Consider the following 17,500-nt stretch of genomic DNA (forward strand, 5'->3'; position numbering starts at 1 on the left):
AGTTATTATAGGACTATTTCTCTCTATACGATTTGTATTTCATATACCTTTGACTATTGGATGTTCTTATAGGCACTTTAGTATTGCCAGTGTAACAATATAGCTTCCATCCCTCTCCTCGCTCCTACCTGGGCTCGAACCAGGAACACATCGACAACAGCCACCCTCGAAGCAGCGTTACCCATGCAGAGCAAGGGGAACAACTACTCCAAGTCTCAGAGCGAGTGACGTTTGAAACGCTATTAGCGCGCACCCGGCCAACTAGCTAGCCATTTTATATCGGTTACACCAGCCTCATCTTGGGAGTTGACAGGCTTGAAGTCATAAACAGCACAATGCATTGCGAAGGGCTGCTGGCAAAACACATGAAAGTGCTATTTTGAATGAATGCTTGCTTACGAGCCTGCTGCTGCCTACCACCGCTCAGTCAGACTGCTCTATCAAATCATAGACTTAATTATAATATAATAAACACACAGAAATACGAGCCTTAGGTCATTAATATGGTCGAATCCGGAAACTATCATCTCGAAAACAAAACGTTATTCCTGTTACATTGCACAACCTTCAATGTTATGTCATAATTACGTAAAATTCTGGCAAATTAGTTCGCAATGAGCCAGGCGGCCCAAACTGTTGCATATACCCTGACTGCGTGCAATGAACGCAAAATGACACAATTTCACCTGGTTAATATCGCCTGCTAACCTGGATTTCTTTTAGCGAAATATGCAGGTTTAAAAATATATACTTCTGTGTATTGATTTTAAGAAAGGCATTGATCTTTATGGTTAGGTACAGTCGTGCACCGATTGTGCTTTTTTCACAAATATGCTTTTGTTAAATCATCACCGTTTGGCGAAGTCGGCTGTCTTTGTTAGGAAGAAATAGTCTTCACAGTTCGCAACGAGTCAGGCGGCCCAAACTGCTGCATATACCCTGACTCTGTTTGCAAGAGAAGTGACACATTTTCCCTAGTTAAAAGAAATTCATGTTAGCAGGCAATATTAACTAAATATGCAGGTTTAAAAATATATACTTGTGTATTGATTTTAAGAAAGGCATTGATGTTTATGGTTGGAGCAACGTGTACCTAAGCGATTATATGCAACGCAGGACAGGCTAGATAAACTAGTAATATCATCAACCATGTGTAGTTAACTAGTGATTATGATTGATTGATTGTTTTTTATGAGATAAGTTTAATGCTAGCTAGCAACTTACCTTGGCTTCTTACTGCATTCGCGTAACAGGCAGGCTCCTCGTGGAGTGCAATGTAAAGCAGGTGGTTAGAGCGTTGGACTAGTTAACCGTAAGGTTGCAAGATTGAATCCCTGAGCTGACAAGGTAAAAATCTGTCTTTCTGCCCCTGAACAAGGCAGTTAACCCACCGTTCCTAGGCCGTTATTGAAAATAAGAATGTGTTCTTAACCGACTTGCCTAGTTAAATAAAGGGGTCTTAAAAAAAAAAAAACGGCCAAATCGGCGTCCAAAAATACAGATTTCCAATTGTTATGAAAACTTGAAATCAGCCCTAATTAATAGGCCATTCCGATTAATCGGTCGATCTCTACCTCCAACACTACGTGGTGGTCATATATATGTTGCCTTAACTTAGACACTCCCTCCCTCTGTCAGTAACTGCTCCTAAACCAGGCATGTGCAGTCAAACACGGAATGAGTGCTGTCACAAATGTGAGCATCCACCCCAATCCTAACTGACAGTATGAGGCAGTTCTATATGGGCAAATGAGAGTGCTGTTAAATTCTACTAGGCGATAGGATTCAAAGTGGCAAACTGTCTCGACACGAGCATGGCTCCCATAGAGGTTAGATGATTAAATCTTTGGTTAGGGAGGCAACAAGGCCAAGTGTTAAATTGCCCGTGATAATGTGTGCGTCACCGTGTACAACTTCACCCAAATCAAGGTTCGAGTGAGAGAAGGGTCCGAGGCAGGGCAATAGGAACAGTGACCTCACTGGGCATTGAACTAAACATTCCATTTGTCACAGAGAAAGAATGGCAAAGGAAAAAGGGGAGTGATCGTTAGCTGGGAACCCACAGCTGGGTTTTGCCATGTTCCTAGTAACCACTGTCATTCAGTTGAGTACATACTGTAGAACCCACCCAGGAAATATAGACTACTGTAGGTCTACATGTTCTAGCTCTTGCTGTGCCCCAGGGCAGGACTGGCAGGCAGTGAGTGACCAGTGCAACCACATTCTGAGAAGCACACACACACACAGTTGTAAGCTAATGCTCAGAGTCCCGTCTCACACACAGCCAGCCAGCGAGCTAACCAGCAGCAGGAAACACAGCCCCGCGAGCTCAGAGCACATCCTCCCATTGTTACTGCTGCTACAGCGCTCTACTGGAGGGAGACCATAGGCTTTGTACTCAACCAGCTAATCATTGTATAGCTGCATCTAACCTACTGTTCCATCACTATCGTCTCAACATCTACAAAACAAACAGACTAGCAAACAGACAAACACGCCAACTTATATAATATTTAAAAAGCGCCGAAAGGAATGAGAAGGTCTGTTTAGTTCGAGGGCCAGTCTGTCTACCTCCAGATTGGGGAAAGATTAATCAGAATATCTTCCCCAGGCCTTGGGTTGTCGTCAGTGGGGGGAAACGCTGGACAATGAGCAGCAGGACTCCCCTGTGAGGTGGAGTGGAGAGAGAGGGTCAGGATATCCCCCTGTTCTTCCTCATTTGGAACCCAACAGTCTGTCCCCACGAAGCCCTTTAGGTGAACATCTGCAGCATAACAGCCAGGAGTAAACACAAAACTAGGCCTGTCAGAGCAGAATCAAGGGGACAAAAGTTGAGAAAATCAAGCTCTTGTCCCAGAGATGAAGTTCTGGCCTGTGTGCCTGCATCGCCTTGACAATCATTAACTGTGTGGTCTTGAGATAGCAGCAGTAGAGCAGCTGGACAGCCCAAACTGGGTAATAGCTCAGTAGAGAACAGTCCTAGGTTCCTTACATACTGGGTCACAGCAATATGATGAACTGGTGTGAGCTGGAGGCTTATTTGGTCTGAGTTTCTGGCAAAAGAGAAATCATACATTTTGAATGAGCAACCCTGCAAAAGATGGAATATAAAATGAAAAGAATACTAGATTAGAGAAAACTCTACAGGCGTCAAATATGAAAGACGGTGTGAAGCTTACAGCAGTAGAGAACACTGAGCAAGTGGAACAGCAGCACATACTGGAGGTCTATTACCTGTGTCTTCCCATCCTCAACCCCCTCCTCTTCTGCCAAAACGGCTACACACCCCCCTCCACACACTGTCACACCTTTATTTAACACACACACAGACAGAGACAGAGAGAGAGCGCCTTACCGACTCGTCCTTCTTTCCGACCACAGAGAACCACATGGTGTAGGTAGATAGTTCCCGCTCGGCTAGACCTGGCTCGCGCTCAGGCTCAATTAAAAGTCCTCAAGGAGGGGCAGATCACAGCCCAGATGTACTGGTGTAATAACCACACAGTCAGAGACCAAAACAAACCAGCTAACGAAGGAGGAGATACTAGGTGCGGCGCAGTGGGAGAAAGAAAGAGGTCCACACTACATTCTACTGTAGGACGCCATATGACAAATAATCAGCAGCCAGCCAGAGTAGGAAATACCATTTACAGACTTAAGTAAACAGTCCGCCAGCGTTAGCCACTCACTACTCTGCAACAGTTTGGGTAAACTTTCAGAGCACTACCCAGCTGTGTGTTCTGCACTGGGCTCTCCTCTCGCTCTCCCCCTCTCCCTCTCATTCCTTCTCCAGTCTGCCTCGGACTCGTGCCTTCCTTCTGTCTCCTGTCATCCCCTCCCATTTTTCCCTCCCTCTGCTCTCTCCCCCCACCTCTCTCGGTCTTTCTCCCTCCCTCACACCACCTCAGGTTGAAAATAGCAGTAAAAACAGAGGGTGTGGTCCCCACCTCCTCAAATACAAAAACTGTGCTTTGAAAATAAACAGTTCAGGGAGGCCTCTATTCTCCCCCTCCCACTCATCCTCCATCCGCCCCCCACACCATCCACCCCCCCCCACCACACCATCCATCCGCCCCCCCCACACCATCCACCTCCCACTCATCCTCCATCCGCCCCCCAGATACCATCCATCCGCCCCCCCCCACACACCATCCATCCGCCCCCCCCCACACACCATCCATCTGCCCCCCCACACACCATCCATCCGCCCCCCCCCACCTCCCAATCATCCTCCATCCGCACCCCCCCACACCATCCACCTGCCCCCCCACTCATCCTCCATCCGCCCCCCCACACCATCCACCTGCCCCCTCCCCACTCCTCCACCCGGCCCACTCCCCACTCCTCCACCCGCCCCACTCCCCAACCCGGCCCACTCCTCCACCCGCCCCACTCCTCCACCCGCCCCACTCCCCACTCCTCCACCCGCCCCACTCCCCACTCCTCCACCCGCCCCACTCCTCCACCCGCCCCCTCTTCTTCTCAGACTCTCATTCATCAGTCAGTGACAGTCTAAAGCCTCATGTCCACCAGATGCGTCAAAATCTTTGTGTTCTGACGAACGTCATTCATTGCCAATGGTGCAGTCCGCAACACGGCGTTGGGGATGTTGCACTCGGCTGTGGTGTGCTTTACCGCGTGGTGGTACAAACTACAAAGCTAACCACTTTCCTAGTTAGCTTAGAAATTGCCAGCACCTAGCTTCCCCTTTCCAGCTAATTATTTCACATTCAACTGACCATGTAATCCAATCAACCAGGTAACAACCAAAAACAACATACGGCAAAACGTATACGCATCTGGTGGACATACAGCAAAACGTATACGCATCTGGTGGACATACAGCAAAACGTATACGCATCTGGTGGACATACAGCAAAACGTATACGCATCTGGTGGACATACAGCAAAACGTATACGCATCTGGTGGACATACAGCAAAACGTATACGCATCTGGTGGACATACAGCAAAACGTATACGCATCTGGTGGACATACAGCAAAACGTATACGCATCTGGTGGACATACAGCAAAACGTATACGCATCTGGTGGACATACAGCAAAACGTATACGCATCTGGTGGACATACAGCAAAACGTATACGCATCTGGTGGACATACAGCAAAACGTATACGCATCTGGTGGACATACAGCAAAACGTATACGCATCTGGTGGACATACAGCAAAACGTATACGCATCTGGTGGACATACAGCAAAACGTATACGCATCTGGTGGACATACAGCAAAACGTATACGCATCTGGTGGACATACAGCAAAACGTATACGCATCTGGTGGACATACAGCATAACGTATACGCATCTGGTGGACATACAGCAAAACGTATACGCATCTGGTGGACATACAGCATAACGTATACGCATCTGGTGGACATACAGCAAAACGTATACGCATCTGGTGGACATACAGCAAAACGTATACGCATCTGGTGGACATACAGCAAAACGTATACGCATCTGGTGGACATACAGCAAAACGTATACGCATCTGGTGGACATACAGCATAACGTATACGCATCTGGTGGACATACAGCAAAACGTATACGCATCTGGTGGACATACAGCATAAGCCCCCAGAAATGCACTCCAATTAACCCACACAGACCAACCCGGGTCAGACCTGGGCTATAATGGTGCCAGCTGAAACATGACGGTCACTTTTTTACACACACACACACACACACACACCACACACACACACACACACACACACACACACACACACACACACACACACACACACACACACACACGCACACACACAATCATTATCCAGAGTTACGGCAGACTAATGTAGAAAACAAACACAGACGAGACCATGTACAACCTGAGGCTCTTACATCCTTCCACACCAACACTGCTAGAAACAGCCTGTTCCAACTGGCAATGTAGCTGAACTGAAAATGAGGACACCTTCAGGCAGGTTCTTGACAACGATTGAGAGAAGGGCTTATTTTGGATTATTTATGTGTTCACCAGGCAGCAGTCATCAAGTCTGCTCGAGCATGGACGCAACAAATGTCAATGTTTCTGGGTTATTTCTTAATTGAATTTGTGTATTTCTCATCACTCACATAAAACACTTCCCTTCCATCCAGGAAGTCACAAACCTCTTCCAGGAGCACGAGTGGGTATCGACAAAAACCTTATCAATAATAAAAGGTTAGGATTGAAAGATGTCTTACCTTGGCAGCCACAATGCTGAGGCCCATGCCATTGTGCTTCTTCAGGGTGACCGTCACAACTTCCGGTTCCTTCCGCATTTGCTGCAACGAGAGGACACAGCAGCGTTAGCTTAGGAAAAATGTACTGAAGGAGCTAGAGTGTAGTTGGTGTCAACGGGGGGGATCCGGCAAGCAGGTCAGTCAGGCTTCTACAGGGCTCTCAGAGCTGGGAGCTCTCTCCTGGACCTTTCTCAGGCAGAATGAGGCGCTGGATGAGGGAGCAGAGGGATAGGCGCAGAGCAGGGTCGTCATACAGAGAGAGAGCTGGGTTGGGGCGACCGCAATGAGAAATGGCGGGGGCTGGAGAGGAGTCAAGAATGAAAGCCACATGCGCTTGGCTCCAGAGGATCTCAATGGGATCGTTTAAAAAGAGGGCTGCCTGGGAGCAGGGTGGGGAGAGGGTGGGAGAGACAGGGAGAGAGAGGGAGAGGGCAGGGCTTTCCACACAGACCGCCTCTCGTCCCTATGGCACTGAACACATTGAGACTCAACAGCCCCAAAGACACAAACAACTCTTCGCTCATCTGCTGAGCTATGCTGTACAGCCACATAGTTCAGAGACAGAGAGTGGATACAAAGCCACATTAAGTAACAGGGACCGGGAGGTACTTCTCATTGTGTGATGTGGTGCAGAACAAGTCTTTCTGAATGCCATTGGAGTGATTTCACCAAGTGCTAGAGGGCAGGGCAATGGTGATGCAGGGTTCAGCTGGCTACAATGAGGAAAGAAAACATTCATTCAGACAACAGCAATTATGCAGTAAGAGACTAACTCTTAACTCAAACAACACCTGCCAGTGAAAGCATCTTCTCCAGAGAGAGAGAGTTTTTAGTATGACAAAAGTGTGACTGCACTAGGCTAGCTACAGTAACACCTCCTGTCTGGACCTACCCGGTTGTTGTTCTCCTCGGGGATCCCCTGTCTGTCTCTGTGTGTCTTATTAACCCTGTAATGGCTGCTAACAGCGGGACTCTATGGAACACCAGAGTAGTGATTCTGGAGGAAGGCGGTGGAAACATGAGGCGGGGTGCCGGGGTCGCCCCGCCTGGCACACGACCAAGAGGCCATTAATCAAAACCTCAGCGGTGCTTAAGCGGTTTGGGCGCCCTCCTCCTCTCCCCTCCTCTGCCTGGTCCCTTTACTACTGTGGGGGCTGGGGCTAAAGCCCACCCTGAGCTGAGGTTTCAAGCATGAAAAAGGAGAGCTGGGGGGGAAAAAACAGGGCAATTATACAGGAAGCCGTGTAATTAATTTTTTTGTGTGATTAGGGTGAGAAGGGTATCATTTACTGCCATTCCAGAGCTCTCTGGTCACTTATTGGCCTCTGTGGTGTAATTGGTGTTGTTTGAAATCGAGCAGGAGGGAGTGTGTGTGTGTGTGTGTGTGTTGGGGGAGGTCTGTTAGTGTTAAGTAGAGTAGGGCAGAACGGTGATTGCATGACTGCAGCATGGGACATAAACGTTTTCCATACGATCGTTGGAAACAAGCGATGCCAAAACATTAAGCCACAAACAGAGGAGTAATTGAAATATATTCAAGCGTTATAAACAGCTAAAAGCAGCAGCCTATTCATTCCTCTGTGCTTTTCAGTTACTTAGTAATATGGTGGCTAATGTACAAGGACATGTCTGCGTCATGACTAACAGGCACTATTGTGCATGATCATGCAGCTCAATGTAATGGTGTCCTGCATAGTCCTACAGCTGTAACGGTCGGAGGGACACCTACCAGGTCTGAGTTGTCTGCAGAGAAGTGGCTGTCGCAGTCGACTCCTTCAAAGTGGATGGTCCAGGTCCCAGGGGAGCGCGGGTGAGGGGTTAGCCGACAGAATCCTGCACAGGACAAGAGAGGAAATCACAGTTGTCTTCTTCGACTTAGAACAGATCTGAGACCACAGTGACACGGCAGCAGGAACAACTCTTGGAATCTCTCTCAAACACTCTGTGATGAGGACAGGAACAAACAGCTCTCCAGTCTCCTCTTACATAGCTACTACATTCCACTGCCTACACGTCAACAGAACAAACACAGGCCAGCCCAGTTTGTACAGAACACAACCGGTGTGACATTCCGGAATAGAGTGTATTTTTGTTTCCTCCTCCACACAAGTACCTCTCTGACAAAGTGGGTCCAGGAACTCCTGGAATCCGTTGGGAATGTTCCTCACGACGTCGCAGGAGTAGCCGTCCTCGGGCAGTAGGAAGGGCAGCTGCAGGTCAGGGTCCTCCTCTAGCTGGACCTCTCGGCCGTCGCTACGGGCCAGCTCATCTGCTGTGTTCTCCGCCACGGCAACCACGTGGTCTATGAGCTCCTATGGGGGAGACACCAGACGGACCAATGGGGGTTTAGTTACATCAGAGGAGAGGGATGTGTGTAATAGCCTTTTGACTGTGTTCCTAAATATTCCACAAAGTAGAAACAGCAAGCTGGACTGGAAAAGGGAGCTAGGAAGATCAGTCAAGTGGTGAGCTTAGCTAATGTTTACCCCAAAATAACAGCTCAAACTCCAATACATTACAACTATGGGAGGAGACTTGTGTTAAGCAATAATTCAAACAGCAAACCCCTATTTCTCCACTTCAGAGTCATTCATTGTAACTCTAGTGTGTGAGTGTGCACGTGAATAGAGGAGTGTGGACGTGAATAGAGTGCGCACGTGAATAGAGGAGAGTGGACGTGAATAGAGTGCGCACGTGAATAGAGTGCGCACGTGAATAGAGGAGTGCGCACGTGAATAGAGGAGAGTGGACGTGAATAGAGTGCGCACGTGAATAGAGGAGTGCGCACAGCGCCGAATACGCACCGGAGGGCGCGCACGCGAATAGAGGAGGGCGGACGTGAATAGAGGAGGGCGGACGCGAATAGAGGAGGGCGGACGCGAATAGAGGAGGGCGGACGCGAATAGAGGAGGGCGGACGCGAATAGAGGAGGGCGGACGCGAATAGAGGAGGGCGGACGCGAATAGAGGAGGGCGGACGCGAATAGAGGAGGGCGGACGCGAATAGAGGAGGGCGGACGCGAATAGAGGAGGGCGGACGCGAATAGAGGACGGCGCGGACCCGCGAATAGAGGAGGGCGGACGCGAATAGAGGAGGGCGGACGCGAATAGAGGAGGGCGGACGTGAATAGAGGAGCGCGGACGTGAATAGAGGAGCGCGGACGCGAATAGAGGAGGGCGGACGTGAATAGAGGAGCGCGGACGCGAATAGAGGAGGGCGGACGCGAATAGAGGAGGGCGGACGCGAATAGAGGAGGGCGGACGCAAATAGAGGAGGGCGGACGCGAATAGAGGAGGGCGGACGCGAATAGAGGAGGGCGGACGCGAATAGAGGAGGGCGGACGCGAATAGAGGAGGGCGGACGCGAATAGAGGACGCGCGGACGCGCGAATAGAGGAGGGCGGACGCGAATAGAGGAGGGCGGACGCGAATAGAGGAGGGCGGGCGCGAATAGAGGAGGGCGGACGCGAATAGAGGAGGGCGGACGTGAATAGAGGAGGGCGGACGTGAATAGAGGAGGGCGGACGCGAATAGAGGAGGGCGGACGCGAATAGAGGAGGGCGGACGTGAATAGAGGAGGGCGGACGCGAAAGAGAGGGCGGACGTGAATAGAGGAGGGCGGACGTGAATAGAGGAGGGCGGGCGTGAATAGAGGAGCGTGTAGTCATGTCTTACTGGGGGGATGTAAGGCTCGTCGGGAGCACAGTGGTAGTTGGTCATGAGGGCGTTGAGCTGTAGGGAGTTCAGCTTGAAGCAGGTGTTGTGGATGTTCTGCACGTCCTGCATGGAGTACTTGTCCATGGTGAGGAGAGTCGTAGCCTGGGGAGGAACAACAGAACAGAGTACAATTAATGACAGAGATGGACTTGATTTATGACAGAGAAGGACCTGTTGTCCACTCTGAACTCCTTCCCCTACAACTTTCCTTAGGCACAACGGCTCCTAAAGCATCACCCAGAGCTGCTGACAAGTATTCAATAGAAACCATTGTTCTGAGGTGGAAGAGCCTGTCCTGCCTACAGTAAGTCACCATATGGAAAACAGTGGGTAGCTAACAGGTGTGCCATGCTGGACAAAGATAGGTGGATCATACCTGTACGATGCGACTGAGGTGGCAGTCGGCGGCCAGCTCCAGGCCCTGTTTCTCTGCCCAGGCCTCGATGTGGCTGAGCTGCTGGCGGAGGATGGCGCCCCAGTAGTGTGAACACAGTCCAGAGTCAGCCTCCATCACCAGCTTGTTGAACAGCCACATGTTGATGAAGTGAAAGAGCTGGGAGAACAGCTGGATGGTCAGCGCCGCGTTGACACGGCAACGACGCAGCAGCGACATGGCGCCCGTCAGGGTGTGCAAAACATCCTCTACGCGGGGAGAGAGAGAGATGGAGGATGAGGAAGAGGGGAAGGAAGAGGAATGCCTTTTTACATTTCCACTACTGCTGGAGTACTTAGTGAATAACCAGTCTACCAAGGTTTTAGTTGATTTCTATACACTATGTCCCCACTAGAGGGCTCACTTAAAAAAAAACAAGCCGAGTGACATACGTTGTAGCTGTGAATGTAAATAAACTCGGCAAAAAAGAAACTTTTTCAGGACCCTGTCTTTGAAAGATAATTCGTAACAATCCAAATAACTTCACAGATCTTCATTGTAAAGGGTTTTAAACACTGTTTCCCATGCTTGTTCAATGAACCATAAACAATTAATGAACATGCACCTGTGGAACGGTTGTTAAGACACTAAAGCTTACAGACGGTAGGCAATTAAGGTCACAGTTATGAAAACTTCGGACACTAAAGAGGCCTTTCGACTAACTCTAAAAATCACCAAAAGAAAGATGCCCAGGGTCCCTGCTCATCTGCGTGAACGTGCCATAGGCATGCTGCAAGGAGGCATGAGGACTGCAGATGTGGCCAGGGAAATAAATTGCAATGTCCGTACTGTAAGACGCCTAAGACAGCGCTACAGGGAGACAGGACGGACAGCTGATCGTCCTCGCAGTGGCAGACCACGTGTAACAACACCTGCACAGGATCGGTACATCTGAAGGAATGAGCGTTACACCGAGGCCCGTACTCTGGAGAGGGATCGATTTGGAGGTGGAGGGTCCGTCTTGGTCTGTGGCGGTGTGTCACAGCATCATCGGACTGAGCTTGTTGTCATTGCAGGCAATCTCAACGCTGTGCGTTACAGGGAAGACATCCTCCTCCCTCATGTGGTACCCTTCCTGCAGAATCATCCTTACATGACCCTCCAGCATGACAATGCCACCAGTCATACTGCTTGTTCTGTGCGTGATTTCCTGCAAGACTACCATGGCCAGCAAAGAGCCCGGATCTCAATCACATTGAACACGTCAGGGACCTGTTGGATCGGAGGGTGAGGGCTAGGGCCATTCCCCCAGAAATGTCCGGGAACTTGCAGGTGCCTTGGTGGAAGAGTGGGGTAACATCTCACAGCAAGAACTGCCAAATCTGGTGCAGTCCATGAGGAGGAGATGCACTGCAGTACTTAATGCAGCTGGTGGCCACAACAGATACTGACTGTTACTTTTGATTTTGACCCCCCCCTTTGTTCATTGACACATTATTCAATTTCTGTTAGTCACATGTTTGTGGAACTTGTTCAGTTTATGTCTCAGTTGTTGAATCGTGTTATGTTCATACAAATATTTACACGTTAACCTGGTCTGGGCTAGGGGCCAGTATTTTCACGGCCGGATAAAAAATGTACCCGATTTAAACTGGTTACTACTCTTGCCCAGAAACGAGAATATGCATATTATTAGTAGGTTTGGATAGAAAACACTGAAGTTTCTAAAACTGTTTGAATGGTGACTGTGAGTATAACAGAACTCATACGGCAGGCAAAAACCTGAGAAAATTCCAAGCAGGAAGTGGCGTGTGTGACAATTTGTAGTTCTCCTTTTGCTTCTCTATTGAAACTACAGGATCTGTGGGGTTACATGACACTTTCTAAGGCTTCCATTGGCTCTCTAAAGCCTTCAGAAACCAGATTGAGGCGTCTCCTGTCTCTAGGCAGAGTATAGCAACTCAGTTTGTCAGTGGACTGCCTGATGACTAAGAGATTGGAAATGCACGTTCACGAGACCACGCCATTTTTTCTTTTTCTTTTTGAATGAATACAGCATTGTCCGGTTGGAATATTATCGCTATTTTACGAGAAAAATACCATAAAAATTGATTTTAAACAGTGTTTGACATACTTCTAAGTACGGTAATGGAACATTTTGAATTTTTTTGTCTCGATATGCGCTCGCGCGTTACCCTTTGGATAGTGACCTGAACGCACGAACAAAACAGAGGTATTTGGACATAACTATGGATTATTTGGAACAAAAACAACATTTCTTGTGGAAGTAGCAGTCCTGGGAGTGCATTCTGACGAAGAACAGCAAAGGTAATACAATTTTTCTAATACTAATTCTGAGTTTAGTGTTTGCCGAACTTGGCAGGTGTCAAATTAGCTAGTCGTGATGGCTGAGCTATGTACTCAGAATATTGCAAAATGTGCTTTCGCCGAAAAGCTATTTTAAAATCTGACATAGCGATTGCATAAAGGAGTTCTCTATCTATAATTCTTAGAATAATTGTTATGTATTTTGTCAACGTTTATCATGAGTAATTTTGTAAATTCACCGGAAGTTTTTGCTGGGAATGCATGCTCTGAACATCACACGCCAATGTAAAAAGCTGTTTTTGGATATAAATATGAACTTGATTGAACAAAACATACATGTATTGTATAACATAATGTCCTAGGAGTGTCATCTGATGAAGATCAAAGGTTAGTGCTGCATTTAGCTGTGGTTTGGGTTTATGTGACATATATGCTTGCTTGGGAAATGGCTGTGTGGTTATTTGTGTCTATGTACTCTCCTGACATAATCTAATGTTTTGCTTTCGCTGTAAAGCCTTTTTGAAATCGGACAATGTGGTTAGATTAACGAGAGTCTTATTTTTCAAATGGTGTAAAATAGTCGTATGTTTGAAATATTGAAATTATTGCATTTTTGAGGTTTTGTATTTCGCGCCACGCTCTTCCACTGGCTGTTGAATAGAGTGGGACGCTAACGTCCCACCTAGCCCAGACAGGTTAAGTTTGCTGAAAATAAACAGTTGACAGTGAGAGGACTTTTTATTGTTGCTGAGTTTACAAATGTAACAGTATCCCCCCACTGTGGCCTGGATGACTTTAATATATACAGTATATATACACAGTAAGAGTGTCAGACCGTGTATGAACAGAGGTGAGTCACCTATTTTGGGCCTTTGAGGGTTCTGTTCCTCTGGGTCGTCCAGGAAGGCAGGCATGTAGTTACTCAGGTCAGACTGCAGACACTGGACCAGGTACCTGAGAGAACACAACAACACATTGGTTCTGTATGGTCCACACGGATATGGATAAACAAAAGACACATACAATGCATATACATCCACCTACTTAAAGCCAAACACACATACGTTCCCTTGTCCAGAGAGCAACACGTGTCCAGAGAGCAACACGTGTCCAGAGAGCAACACGTGTCCAGAGAGCAACACACACACATAAAGACAGATATACAGAAGAATGCAGAAACGTGCACACATACACCCACAGTTCCACTGCCCTAACGGGACTTCCTCTGGAATCCCACAGTAAACCAGTGGTCTGGCCTGGCCTGCACGGCCACCGCTCTGCTCCGGAAAGACAAAGCACCAGTTGTTTCAGCTAGCTATTCCAGGGAGCAGCGAGCAGAACAGAGGGAACAGGGGAATGGGAGAGCCGTGGAAACTGTTTTTACTGGGACCTTTCACCTCTCCCCCGGCCCATACAGCCCTGCTCCAGCCTGGCCAACACAAGCCAGGCCCAAGACATTCCACATATTCACAGCTCCCCTTTGTGTTCCTGCATCCACACACAAACTCCAGAAAGGACTAGATTTACTTTCTCCAGATCCTTACATGGTCCGAGCTGAAGCAACACAATTATCTTGCTTAACCCCCTGTCCCTCGGCTACTTGTATTGCTCATGGGACTGCTCAGGCAGAAGTTAGCATGGGCCGCTAACCCCTAGCTAGGACATTGTGGACCATTTTTCCATGGGCAGCAGACATCTATATTTTGTTTTCTCACATTTTGATCTATAATTAGCATAATAATTGTCCAATCATACCATTACTCACATGTGGTTTGAGTTAGCCCTGATGGCGTACATGCAGACATGACATACACAGGACTGACAGGTTAGTGTGTGCTGCTGCACCGTGTGACTAGCACACAAACAGAGCTGGGAGCAGGATAAGGTAAAGCCTGGTCTCCAGGTCATGGGTGAGAAGGTGGGGGGCAGAGAAGTGATCAGAAGGGGGACAGGAACAAGAAGTGGGAATGATGGGGCAAAGGGGAGTGGAAAGAAGACAAACAGGGGCAGTTAAAGAGGCTGGCCAAGAAGAGGGAGGAGCATCGAACTACAGAGAGGAGAGGACCAGGGGTTAGGAAAGAGACGGGGCCAGAGGGTAGGGAGGAAGTTGGGGCACTCACTTGAAGGCCATCTGGACGAGGTGTGCCAGCACGTCCTGGGCGTCCAGTGTGATGCGCGACAGGTCCTTGTCCTGCTTGATGAAGTTGAGCAGCTCTGAGGCATTGGCCATCCAGAAAGCCAGGGACCCCGCAATGTTCTTCTGCTTCTGGAATACACCAATCACAGAGCAGGACAGAGGGAGAGAGAGAGAGCAGGGGGTCAGAGAGGAGGTACAGACAGACACGGGGTAAAGGGGGGACTCTCTCAGACTCACAGCCATGAGCAGTAGCAGCACTCCAGGGATAGACTTGTGTACCTGCCACCCTACCCCACCCCAATCCCAGACGTCCACAACCAGACACTGGCCCCCAGTTACAGCCTCTCCCAGAGGGCCACTTTTGTAGGGGGGTCCCTGTGCAGAGTAGACTACTGGATTAACAGGCTCTTTGTCATATTAAAGTTGAGGGAACAAACATATTGTACAGCTAATAGGCACAGATCTAAGATCAGCTGGCCCTCCCCCAATCCTAACCGTAACCATTTAGGGAAAACTGACGTTAGAACAGTGCCTACATGGAATTTAATTCCACTTTTATTTTCTCGCTAGCTTCTGTGTGGAGCAGTTCTCTGCACGTCCTGATATAAATGCGGTCTACTTCCTCTAGCAGTAGCTACTGCATCTCTGCACGGGGACCACATTCCACATCAACCAGTATACAAACAAATACTGGTCTGGGATGGACATTTAGCTCAGTATTTTACCCTGTGAAGCTGTTCTTGAACACCTCTGACATTTAGCAGAGATAAACAGGAGTGAACTGAACAGGCTGCTAGTGCTTTAGAGCCCAGCGTCTGGTCTGTGTGATGAGCTAATATCAATATCCCCTTAACTCAAAGAATAAGGGATCCACAAGGTCCACCCGGCTTGTCTCGGCCGGCGCTGGTCGCTGTGTATTCCGCACTCGTCTATCCCCACAACGAAACGACAACACCCCCCTTTCAGAACGGCCACAGGACAGAACGCATCCAAAAGAACAGCCATGTTAAACCACAGACAACATTTTAAATGTAGAAGGGAAAAAAATTCAACACAAGCAAAAGAAGGTTGGGGTTTGTCTCTCATCCACACTGAAGTGCAGTAAAGCATGAGGTCACATGGAAATGACAATTATTTAAATGTTGCCACAATCAGAGATTTGTTGTTTTTAGTACCAGATGTTCCAGGTTGAATGAGGGTTATTATGTTGGTGTTTTAGAGTCCAGCTGTTGGAGAAGGGATTATTTGGCGGTTTGGTTGAGGGGTTTTTGGTTTCTGTTATGGAGAAAAGAAGCATGGAGGACTGAGCGAAGCCTGCCTGAGTCGATAGAGAGATAGAGAGAGATAGAGAGAGATAGAGAGAGATAGAGAGAGATAGAGAGAGATAGAGAGAGATAGAGAGATAGAGAGATAGAGAGATAGAGAGAGATAGAGAGATAGAGAGATAGAGAGATAGAGAGATAGAGAGATAGAGAGAGATAGAGAGATAGAGATAGAGAGATTGATAGAGATAGAGAGATAGATAGAGATAGAGATAGAGATAGAGATAGAGAGATAGAGATAGAGAGAGAGATAGAGAGAGAGATAGAGAGATTGATAGAGATAGAGAGAGATAGAGAGAGATAGAGAGATTGATAGAGAGATTGATAGAGATAGAGAGAGATAGAGAGAGAGATAGAGAGATAGAGAGATAGAGAGATAGAGAGATAGAGATAGAGATAGAGATAGAGAGAGAGATAGAGAGAGAGATAGAGATAGAGATAGAGAGAGATAGAGATAGAGAGAGAGATAGAGAGAGAGATAGAGATAGAGATAGAGATAGAGAGATTGATAGAGATAGAGAGAGAGATAGAGATAGAGAGATTGATAGAGATAGAGAGAGATAGAGAGAGATAGAGAGATTGATAGAGATAGAGAGAGATAGAGAGAGATAGAGAGAGAGATAGAGATAGAGAGAGAGATAGAGAGAGATAGAGAGAGAGAGAGAGAGAGCTCTCTCCCCTAGCAACGTGTTAGGTGTCCTACCTGGTCCGCTTCAGGAATCTCCTGTCACAGAGGTGAGGGGGGAAACAAACAGACAAACAGACAGACATCCCACAGGACAGAGAAAGACTGTCAACAAAAGCCATGGCCTGGACAGAGATTTACACACAGGCATGTCAACACAACACAACACAGCACTCTCACACACACACGGTCATGTGAAATACACATGAACTCCACTTTGGTAGTGTATTGGAAATGCTTTTTCCTTTAAAAATAGCAAGAGAAGGCACAGACTCTACCGGCAGAAACTAGTATTGAATGTAACCACAATTATGTTCCCTGTAGGAGGCAGGGACATTGCTGTGCAGATTTGATTATTTAAGGAACACAGATTAAATTTCCAATGTCCCTCATGGAGGTTTAAGACTTGGATTTCCAAAATCATCAGGATAAAAATCCATCTTTAAATGGATTTAATGACTGTAAGCCTGATTTCTATAAGACACACACAGAGCAACGCAGACAGATTTCCCTAATGCTCCTGCACTGTGTGTGTGTGTGTGTGTGTGTGTGTGTGTGTGTGTGTGTGTGTGTGTGTGTGTCTGTGACAGACACTGTCAGTGTGTAGACAGATAATCATCTATTAACAGACTACAATCTGTATGTAAATTGAGAGTGTCTTTAAGGTTGTACAGTGACAGGATGAGGAAT

At 47.8% G+C, this 17,500-nt stretch overlaps 1 protein-coding gene across 1 annotated transcript in view; it reads right to left on the reverse strand.

The window, feature by feature from the left end:
- The window catches only part of LOC106571391 (afadin, adherens junction formation factor a), a 140,570-nt gene that overhangs the window by 30,990 nt on the left and 92,080 nt on the right, over positions 1-17,500 (reverse strand). Inside the window, 8 exon segments of the mRNA XM_045695699.2 lie at positions 6,211-6,291; positions 7,979-8,082; positions 8,363-8,561; positions 9,924-10,067; positions 10,342-10,607; positions 13,526-13,620; positions 14,787-14,932; positions 16,829-16,849. Of these exon segments, the coding sequence (XP_045551655.2) occupies positions 6,211-6,291; positions 7,979-8,082; positions 8,363-8,561; positions 9,924-10,067; positions 10,342-10,607; positions 13,526-13,620; positions 14,787-14,932; positions 16,829-16,849 (1,056 nt within the window).

Source organism: Salmo salar, chromosome 15, assembly GCF_965601325.2.
Source record: "Salmo salar chromosome 15, fSalSal1, whole genome shotgun sequence".
NCBI lineage: Eukaryota > Metazoa > Chordata > Actinopteri > Salmoniformes > Salmonidae > Salmo > Salmo salar.